Genomic DNA, 10,953 nt, shown 5'->3' with positions numbered 1-10,953 from the left:
TTGTGTATGTTTTATTTAATCTATAAAACAGTTTCTTTGCTGTAAATAATTGTATTTTATGCAAAGCAAACCAAGTCACCAAAACAAGCCACATCAGTCTTTTTGCGACAATTAGATGTTTCATTTTTACTTCTAAATGTTTCATTTTTACTTTTAAATTTAATGCTTGTTGAGTTTAAATGTAAGAAATGTTGTATACATGTTTAAACGGTAAAATATGTTGTATTAGGAACTGTATTTAACTAAAAGGCATTTAGAGAAAGAAAGAAAGATAAAAAAAAGTAAAAATAAATGAAAAACTAAAACGAAACGAAACGAACAGCAGTTATTGAACACCTAACTAAAAATAATAATCAAAAATAAATAATAGTTTTCTAATCAATCTCAGCAAGCTTTAATTTTGTGTCGCTAGAGGTTTGCCTCAATAAGCTTAAATTAATTAGTTCTCAGTGCCGCCGACTTGCATTTCTTTGGTCAAATATAGGGTTGTGTATGTTTTATTTAATCTATAAAACAGTTTCTTTGCTGTAAATAATTGTATTTTATGCAAAGCAAACCAAGTCACCAAAACAAGCCACATCAGTCTTTTTGCGACAATTAGATGTTTCATTTTTACTTCTAAAATGCTTGTTAAACTTGTTAAATTTAATGCTTGTTGAGTTTAAATGTAAGAAACGTTGTATACATGTTTAAACGGTAAAATATGTTGTATTAGGAACTGTATTTAACTAAAAGGCATTTAGAGAAAGAAAGATTTTAAAAATGTCAAAATAAATGAAAAACTAAAACGAAACTAAACTAAACGAAACCAACATCAGTTATTAAACACCTAACTAAAAATAATAATCAAAAATAAAAAATCGTTTTCTAATCAATCTCAGCATGCTTTAATTTTGTGTGGCTAGAGGTTTGCATCAATGAGCTTAAATTCAAATGTCTTTGGTCTGCGCTCTGGAAGTGTTCTGTTAATTCTGCTAAACTTTAATTAATAAAACTAAAATTAAAACTGAAACTAAACTGTATAAAAATTAAATAGGCTATAAATCTGTTCACTAAATAAAAACTAAACTAAAATTAACAAAATGATTAATGAAACCAATAAAAGAAAATTGAAAGCGATATTAATATAAAAATGAATTTAAAAATGCAAAACTATAATAACCCTGACACGAACATCTTTCAATGGTGCGTGAGGAGGGGGATCCGCCAAATTAGGTTATCGGAATTCGGAGGTGCTGGACCCTGACCCAGCTTGTTCAAATTACACCCTGATTACGAATAGGGATTTTGGCTGTATGAGCACGGCTTGAACAGATTTCTATGTCTCTTAGTGAAAATGAACTACAGAGACTTGTGCTTTCCGTGTCCTGAACAACGTTTGTCGAGCTGCTTACCGGGAATTCTCCCAAATCTTCCTTTCCTTCCACTTCAGGCCTGTACATATACACTTAATTTGCTTTTGCAGCTATACTAGTGCATATATTATATATGTATATTTTTTTTACGTTGCAGTAGGAAAAAATATATAATAATCAGAAAACACGCCTGTGTCTGCTTTATTTTAATGCAGTTGTACCAATAAACAAAATCTCCTGTCTTTCACATGCATCTTAAAGATCGTGTTTAATTGTGAATGTGAAGTGGGGGTAGCACGGTAGGGTTTTGCCTAGAGTGGCAGTTGAGCTCACGCCGGCCCTGATGGCGGGACAGGCAGTCCAAGGAGCCATGGCAGATCAGGGAGCTCAAGGGGCCATGGCGGATCAGGGGACTCAGGAGGCCATGGCGGATCAGGAGACTCAATGTTTCTAAGATGGAAGAATGCTGTTTTTGTAACATGGGAAATATGATTTTCGAAAGACAAGTTGCTATCTAATATAACACCCAGACTCAGGAGGCCATGGCGGAGCAGGGGACTCAGGAGGCCATGGCGGAGCAGGGAGCTCGGGGAGCCATGGCGGAGCAGACAGTTCAGGAGGCTTGGCCTCTGTACACAGCCCAGCCTCCACAGACGGACCCCTACTACCCCCCCTCCCAAAAATAATCCTTGGGGAGAATGTCGTCTTTAGAGGCCCTCCGGAGGCCTAACTCGGGAACTGAGGCCCTCCCTGGGTTAAACTCGGGGACAGAAGTCCTCACTCATTATACTGTCCCATTTGACCTTATGTCCCAATTGCCCTTAAAGGGATAGTTCACCCAAAAATGAAAATTCTGTCATTAATTACTCACCCTCATGTCGTTCTAAACCCGTAAGACCTCCGTTCATCTTCTACAACACACCCAAAGTACCAATTAGGCCTATTGAATTTTCACCAACTGATGTGTTTTCTATCTAAGTTTGATAAAGATTAGGTTAGAATTACCAATATTTATCAGAATATATATCACATTAATGTTATTAAGTAAACACTATTTCTGTAAAATTGGTGGTTCAAATTATTAATTTTACCATGGTGAGTAAGTAGAGGGTCAGGGCCAGTGCCACCCTTACGAAAATTAACCATGGTTTTATTATAGTAAGTGTAGTGACCATGTTTTTCTTGGCGTAGTAGGCTATTGACTACCATTTGTATAACCACAGTTGTACTACAAATACCATGGTTGAACTATGGTTTTATTTGTAGTAAAACCATGGTTCATTTTCGTAAAAGCAAGGGGGGAATTCTCTGGCTTTGTAGTTTTACATGACCATTGAGGAATTTTAACCAAAGTATGTTGCCGACATTTCATGAAAACCCTAAAGAACTTGTGGAAAATGGGCATCCGATGTCCCCTTTAACATCTCATCTGAGAATGGCAAAGATGAAACCACCACACTCATGTCCTTCGAATTCTTCTGCTATACTGCTGATATCTGAAGTGACCGATTCTCGAGACACGATGATGTACTTCCCAGGTGTATTCAGCTCATATTTTTTTTATTTCATAATAAAGCGTTGAATTCTAGGTGACATCATGTTAGTTCTTTTGAATAATCAAGATCAGTGGTTTATGATCTGTCTGGACTCTAAAAGTAGGTAATCCATAAATATATCCATGAAATATATTAATAAATAAATATAAATATATTTGTGAGTAGTGGCTACCGGTCTCCAAGAATCCCCTATGGCCTGAAGAGGCAGCCTCCACTCCATCCTGAGAGGCATCTGTAGAGATCCTATTGGTAAGGATCTCCTTTAACCTCCTCCATTCTTGATCATGTACACACAAACTCTTTGTCATATTATAACAACTTCCTCATATGTGTGGTTTTAGCTGAAAGATTTGGAAAAATCATACGCAGACTCCCCTTCTTCTCACTAGGTGGAGGCATATCAAAGAGGGCTTTTCTTGTAGCAGGATCTGGCTCCACTCCTTTTGCAAACAGCGTGTCACCTTAGAATGTTATGTCTGGACACTTTTTCTTCACTTTTACTTTCTCTTTAGATAATGTGCTCAAATTCTTTCCTTCAGTTTTAAATGTCATTGATTATGTTGTTGAAGGGTAGACCCCTTCACCACCATATCATCAATATAGACGTGAACACCCTCTAGACCTTCATTCGACAACACTCTCTCATGCAAATGCTTCCCATGAGAGTTTGTCTTGGCGTGAATGAGAACGCAACCCCTCCAGATGGCTGACAGCTCAACATACCTTTACAAATTCTGTTGCTTTTATATATATAAACAATACATATTATGTACAACACACCCAAAGTACCAATTAGGCCTATTGAATTTTCACCAACTGATGTGTTTTCTATCTAAGTTTGATAAAGATTAGGTTAGAATTACCAATATTTATCACAATATATATCACATTAATGTTATTAAGTAAACACTATTTCTGTAAAATTGGTGGTTCAAATTATTAATTTTACCATGGTGAGTAAGTAGAGGGTCAGGGCCAGTGCCACCCTTACGAAAATTAACCATGGTATTATTATAGTAAGTGTAGTGACCATGTTTTTCTTGGCGTAGTAGGCTATTGACTACCATTTGTATAACCACAGTTGTACTACACCATGGTTGCTGACAGCTCAACATACCTTTACTTGAAACCCAAATACAAAACATATCAGAGAGGAGCAGAACAAAGCCAGAATCAGTCTTCCCGCTTTCTCAACTTCCTGTTTGCATCCCCTCCCCCTCTCATCTGTCCCCTCTCCTTCTCGATTTTTGAGGAAGAAGCTTTTTTGCATTCCTTGTTCTTCAACATGTGTCCTGTGTGATTCTTCAAATGTTTGTTGTGATTTCTCCATGTTATTCTGGGATCCAAGAATGTTTTTTTTTTTTTAACGGCATTTCATAATAAAGGTGATTCCTTTACATCAGGGGTGTCAAACTCAATTCCGGTAGGGCCACAGCCCTGCAGAGTTTAGCTCCAACCATAATTAAACACAACTGATCCAGCTAATCAAGTCCTTCAGGCTCAATTGAAAACTACATGGTTTGTGTGTTGGAGCAGGGTTGGAACTAAACTCTGCAGGGCTGCTGCCCTCCAGGAACTGAGTTTGACACCCCTGCTTTACATGCTACTTAAACATCTAAATATTTTTAATAATGATTTTCCTTTACATGTCATGTACCGTCATGGGTTTGTGGGAAGGACTGTATTTAATGTAGGCCTTTTGCATTGGTCTTTCATAATCTACTACATTATTGGAAAAGCTGAAACAATTACATTTCAAATGTAACAATACAATTTTTGTACATCGTATTTTTAATGCATTGTCATTCAGTCTACAGTTACAAGGTTATTTATAAATGTATAATATAAATTTTATAGACGAGGTAGAGGTTAGGAACAATTACAGTGAACAGTCTTGGCACAGCACCTATGACATTTCAAGTCCTGCTAGTTATTGCTATACTCCCCATTTTGGATTTATTTTATCCCTCCACACTCACATGGACTGAGACATGCCAAAAAAAAGTCTGTAATTCCTGTCTTTTCATGCATTATATATTATAATATTTTACACTTTTTTACAATGCATGATATTGTCAATCAGCCTTCTCTTACTTGGTCAAAACATCTTTATTTTTAGTCCGTTGCATGTGTAAATCCCAGCATTTCTCCTTTTCTCACTTCATCAGTCCACTGGCCGTCCTCAGGCATCTCTGTTTAGTCTCCAGACGATGAGGCCCCCCAGCAGTACTCCACTGATGAATAAGACTCCACAGGAGAGGGAGTTCAGGCTAGATGAGGAACCAAAATCTCGCTCAAAGGAGTAACGAGCCAAGGAAGAGATACTGTTGATCTGCAGGTATTTAAAAGAGTGACTATTACTGATGCGTCTTATCAATGATATGCTGTGTTGGTACAAGTGCTGTCATGTTTATCATATCATACCCATCCTCCCCTACTGCAGATCCAGTTCAGTAGGTTATCCCTGAAGTAATCCAGTGTCCAAGACACAACGCCTGAGACAAAATCAGCAAGAATCTATCCATGCAAAACAAAAAACAAGCACAGATGAGTTAAAGTCCAACCTTAGAGCATTAAAACTTAGGTTTGGGCACTGAAACCCTACAAAAGAATGTTGGCATTACACATTTATTGTGAAATGTGTAGGAAGTGAGCTGGTTTGAATGTATCCTGACCTGTACCTCATAATTTAAATTTGTACTGCATTTTTTAATCCTATATAGAAACACACACAAACAAATGAAAGCAGGTAAAATAAGGAAAGCACTTGCATACCTTTGCAATGGATTTCCCAACAACACAGATCAGAGTAACAATTTTCCCCCAGGTGATGTCATCAACAAACACTTTGTCTACAAGCATCTGGAAACTCTGTCTATCCGCCACACGTGAAAACCCATCAACCATGCTGAAATTAAACACATCTTTAATAAAACAGATTTGCTTTTTCATTATACCGGTTTTATTGTTAGGTGAACTATCTCTTTAATTCTCACTACTTTATTTCTTAAGCTATAATAACTTTAACATTAATATTTTTACTCAGAAGCTATCTTCCATAATTATTACATACAGTAATACTCTCGCATAAAAGACATTTTGATATCGATACTAACTCGTTGAATCTCGGCTCTCGATCGAGAGAGTCGCCGATGACTCTGATAACGTTGGCCACCTGGTCCAGGAGCTGCTCCCGCTCAGCACTCATTAGCTGCGGTTCAGGAAGAGACGGTGCACCTGTTCCCGCTCTCTGTACCTGGTCCTTCACTGACCTGAGAACATTATTTGAATTAAACGAATGACATGTACTGATTATTACTTTATTAGTGCTACCCAACGTGAATGCAAATGAAAATGAAAATGCCACAACGAATAAACATGGCATCCAGGTAAACAGCCTCTGGTTGTTAAGTTACTTTATTGGTTATTTGGGTATTCTTTGTTAAATATTATATTTAAAAAAGTATTTAAGTTATAAGCACGATTTAAATATGTATGTGAAACTTACCGAAGTACAAGATTCTCTGAAAACTGGTAATCTAAAAGATTGATACAAAATAAAATGTTACTATTGGATGCCATTATACTAGAGCTCACGTTAAGAAATAATGACAAAGGCCTGTTTCGACAGAGTTATATATCCTACCTAATTCCATGAGCGCTTTTTCTTTCTTCCCCCTTGGTCCTATTGATTTGATAGCCACTTCACAAACCACAATGAAACTGTATCTATGTGTGGCCTCTGCCTTTACGTCAGTGCTATAGTATAAACATATCGCAGACCTAACTGGTTTAATAAGTCTTGCTTTCCAAATCAGATATATTAAAATTGTTGTGAGTTCCGCATTTTCGCTGCTAGCGTCGCACTAGGCTAAGTGAAAATAAAAGCGAAACAAACAAGAGCGGTTTGCTTAATTCCCTTGCATTTCTCCACCCAAAACAATTCTATATTTAGCAGCCCTCCTCAAACTATAATGTAGCTCAGAAAAAACGCTCAGAAAAAAAAGAAAAAAAAACTCTCTCGGTACAAATGCCTATATTTTACTATTTTATATTTTATTACAGAACCATCAGGCATAAAAATGCATGTAATATATTTCTCTCTCTATATATATATATATATATAAAACCTTTTCACATACAAATTATCGTGACTTTAATCACATTCGATGCAAAATATTTAAATGAACAAAAGAGAGGACAAGCCAGATTATACAAACCACTATTGTACATGTGTCAATTATCAGTAAAAAGCTTATAGGCTCAGTTTTATTCCAACAATCTGTCCTGATCCTGAATAAACATGTAGGCCTACCCTTCTTTAAATCAATATGACCATATTCAGTGTTTTCTACAAAACAGTATAAATACATATAAAATAAAGGCATATTACAATAAAAAAGGGGGGCAAATTACAAAATGCAGATTTAATATACATGGTTTTGCTCAAGTTCAACATTATGGACACTTCTGTTGCAACATCTTCATTTTCTTCCTCTTAGCTATTTCTTGGAAATTTCGAGATGATGAAGCCACCTAGCAGTAGGCCACCAGTGAAGGCCAATGCGGCTCCAAAATAGGAAGAATATTTACTAAGTGAAGAACCAGAAAATTGCTCAAAGGAGAAACAGGCCAGCGCAGGGATACTGTGCATCTGTATTAAGGGGTACAAACAAAGGAAATTTCATAGATATGACATTGTGATCAATACAGTTCAACACATCTTTCTAACAACATTAGAACAAGATTAAAACAAAAGTCAAATGCTTCTTCATATTCCAGTAGGCTATTTGAGACAATAATGTAAAAGTGTGTCTTCATTGTTTCTTACCCATCCTCCCATTTTGCGAATCCATTCCAGCAGAGTCCTCCTGAAGTAATCCAGACTTAAGGTCATAATGTCGGAAACAATTGTGGGCAAGCGTGCAAGGACCATCTATTGAGAGGAAAGAGGTATAAGTTATATGCACAGATATAAGCATAAAGATGCAGGTCTACAAACAACAGACATATTAACATAAATTTTAAAGGGGCCATGAACTGAGAAATCAAAACTCCCTTGATCTTTTTATATATATAAGAGGTCATTGTACTATAAAAACATCCTGTAAGTTTCAGAACTCAGAACTCTGTAATTAGTCTAAAAACAGCTTATATTGAAGCCGAAGTGTGGCTAAACTCCGCCTCCGCAGAAGAAGATCAATGCCTGCTTCTACATTACTGCCTGTTTAGCCCCGCCCACCGATTCGCGCATGTAGTGTAAATAACAAGAGACAAACGCATGTCTACACAGAAACCAAGCAATAAAGATGGCTCCGAAGACAACAAGACGCTGTGCAGTGCCAAGTTGTAGTAAAACAATCTTTGCATCGGGAGGTTAAAAACAGGACAGAAAATAGCCTATTACTGCTAAATTATGTTTTTTGTTGTAAAAATCTTGATAACATTATAAGTGGATGTCAGAGAACAGTACAAAATAATAAAAAAGGCAGTTCATGACCCCTTTTAAAAGACAAAAGAAACATGCAGGATCTAACTAATCCAATACCTTTGCAGACAGTTTTCCAACTGAATAGAACAGCACTATAATTCTCCCCCAGTTGATCTGGCCATCTGTGAAAACCTTTTCCACAAGTTCCCAGAAACTTCTCTTATCAGCCACTTTTACTAAGCCATCAATCATGCTGTGAGGTCAGAAGAACAGAAAGTGAAACCTGGCGTTTTAAAACCAGTATAGACAGCAACACTGATGTTTAGTAAAAATTCTAATCTCAGACTGACTCATTGAATGCTTTATCCTGATCAAGTCTATCACCGATCACTTTGATGGTCTCCGCCAGCTGTTCAACAAGCTTCTGGTCCTGGCTGTTGCTTATTGGTCGAGCTTCGGGAAGGGCTGGTGGGGCTGCATGTATCTCAGCTGCTACACTCATCACCTCATCTCTTACCACCCTGAAAGAAATGTATTTGTTAACTGCATATGAGTCAAATGTTCATAGCGATATAACAGATTCACAATTACCTCCAATAAACATGAAAATTTTAACACTAATAATTTCATTATGACTTTCCTCAAATGACATTCACGACGGCATGAAACTGTGCTCGGATTCCAATTACAGCCAACATTACATTACAATCTAGCCACTATGACATTTAGATTTTCCAAAATGATTTGATTGCTACTAAGCATAGTAGATGTTCTACAAGGTATATTAGGTATATTATAATCTCACACAAATCCCACGATAAATTACATTTTTTACAGTGTCTGTTTTAATGAGTGGGTTCAAGTTCTAAATAATGAATGAATAAAAATTTTACAGTCAACATTATCTTTATTACATGTTTTTTAATTGTAACACTTAATGTAATCTTCTTAAAATTATGAAAATATTTTAATTTTTCTTACGTTGTCTAAAGTTCTGTCAAATATGTTACTAACTGGACAACCCCTGCAACTACAAGATATAGTAGTCAACATTTGAAGTGGATCAAAAAGTTCCTTAAAGTTGTCCTAAGACAAGAACACATTTTGGTTTTAGGTTTTAGGACAACTTTGATGAAAGGTTTTGATCCACTTCAAAGGTTCAAGTGTAGTTTATCACAACAACATGCGACCAGCATCATAGCCTATGCTATTTTCTTTAATGGTGGACATTTTGATCACATTATTGTAAGTGTCCACTCCCCCCACCCCCCACCCAAATACAATAAAGGAGGCCTACTGTTAACTATTGTATGTTATCTGCCAATTCTTAGATACCGATATAAAGTTGGTTCGACATTTGACGTTGGATAGGCCTATTAGACAGATATTCAGCTGCGAAAAAATTCAATAAATTCTTAGTGGATGAGTATAACTGTATAAAAAATGGCTTATCTGAAAAGCATTAGAACGTAAAACTGAACACACATCGCAGTTTATTTGTTTTAATCCTCCTCAATATGTTGCAACGCATAAAAGTCTCTAGCAGCGGCGTGCTAGCATGTAGGACAGGTGAGATGGTCCTCACTGCAGAACACAAGATCCAGGGGGCGTGGTTGGATCTAGATTCAACTCCTCCCACCTTACATATACCTAACCCTACCCGTCTCCACCCCCTGATCCCTAAACCCACCCATCTCCACCCCCTAGATGTGGATCCAACCCCACCCCCTGGATCTTGTGTTCTGCAGTGAGGGGCTACTGGGCCAAGTAGGGACCGTCTACAAAGTACATGTAAAGTATAAAACAATTAATGTTTTCCCACCGGAATGTGTTTTACAATTAACAAAACAAGAGTAATTTTTGTGAACCAAGGTCTTTGAAAAATATAAAGACAAACGCTCACTTGAATTTAAATAAGAAATATTGTAAACAAGAGATGTGATAGTGGTTATTATTATATTATTACTATTAATAAATATATTAATAAAAGAAAAACAATATTAAAAATCATTATCATTCCATAATCCAGTGGTTATGCAGTAGGCTGATTCCAGGTCCTTGTGAAAACATTTTAATGTTCATTATATTCACAGAAGTATGACACCAAAGAAGTACACACTATTGAAATTTAAACCATTAAATAAATGTATTTAAAATAAATACACTCTTCTGTATCAACTTCATGGTGTGTGTCTTGTTACTGTTTTCATAAGAACATTTTTATATTGGTTTTAGTCACAGAACTGTAGCAGAAAACATGCTATTGAAATACAACAATTAAGACAAAGTTGGCAAAGTGTTTTGCAGTTGTTTTGACTTGAGTTTGAAAATCTAATTTTTAATAAATTAATTTATAACACAGTTTTATTACACAACTTCAAAGGGTGTCTTGTTACAGATTAGACAAACATTTTGATGGTGGTTTTAGCCACAGAACTATAATTGAACACATACTATAGAAAATTAAACCAATACATAATTCAGTTTAAAATAAATACAATCTTCTACCTCGGCTTCAAAAGCTGTGTCTTGTTACAGATTTCTTAAAGAAAATTTTCCAGTTGTTTTCATTGTCAAAAGAGATGCAGAAGTCACGCTATTGACATTCAAG

The 10,953-nt window shown here is 36.3% G+C and overlaps 2 protein-coding genes and 1 long non-coding RNA gene across 3 annotated transcripts in view; 1 reads left to right on the top strand and 2 right to left on the bottom strand.

Moving 5' to 3' along the window:
• Positions 1-10,649, top strand: part of LOC107729454 (uncharacterized) — an 11,372-nt gene extending 723 nt beyond the window's left edge. Inside the window, exons 2-3 of the long non-coding RNA XR_001638580.1 lie at positions 4,315-4,318; positions 10,640-10,649. This is a non-coding gene — a long non-coding RNA (uncharacterized LOC107729454). The remainder of the gene's footprint in view (positions 1-4,314; positions 4,319-10,639) is intronic.
• On the bottom strand, positions 4,593-6,665 carry LOC107729453 (apoptosis regulator BAX-like). Its single transcript, XM_016539956.1, has 6 exons — positions 6,558-6,665; positions 6,420-6,450; positions 6,028-6,183; positions 5,687-5,819; positions 5,336-5,428; positions 4,593-5,243 (listed from the first exon to the last, which is right to left on the bottom strand). The coding sequence occupies exons 1-6, from the start codon at positions 6,565-6,567 to the stop codon at positions 5,094-5,096; spliced, it is 573 nt and encodes a 190-aa protein (XP_016395442.1). The 5' UTR covers positions 6,568-6,665; the 3' UTR covers positions 4,593-5,093.
• The window catches only part of LOC107729452 (apoptosis regulator BAX-like), an 11,743-nt gene continuing 7,855 nt past the window's right edge, over positions 7,066-10,953 (bottom strand). Inside the window, exons 3-6 of the mRNA XM_016539955.1 lie at positions 8,693-8,863; positions 8,460-8,595; positions 7,743-7,847; positions 7,066-7,565 (exon numbers count right to left, since the gene is read on the bottom strand). Coding sequence (XP_016395441.1) covers positions 7,410-7,565; positions 7,743-7,847; positions 8,460-8,595; positions 8,693-8,863 — 568 coding nt within the window. The 3' untranslated portion in view covers positions 7,066-7,409. The remainder of the gene's footprint in view (positions 7,566-7,742; positions 7,848-8,459; positions 8,596-8,692; positions 8,864-10,953) is intronic.

This window comes from Sinocyclocheilus rhinocerous, unplaced genomic scaffold (assembly GCF_001515625.1).
Source record: "Sinocyclocheilus rhinocerous isolate Xijiao unplaced genomic scaffold, SAMN03320098_v1.1 scaffold697, whole genome shotgun sequence".
NCBI classification, from domain to species: domain Eukaryota; kingdom Metazoa; phylum Chordata; class Actinopteri; order Cypriniformes; family Cyprinidae; genus Sinocyclocheilus; species Sinocyclocheilus rhinocerous.
The sequence above is the reverse complement of the archived record's forward strand: the minus strand, read 5'-3'. Positions and strand labels throughout refer to the sequence as shown.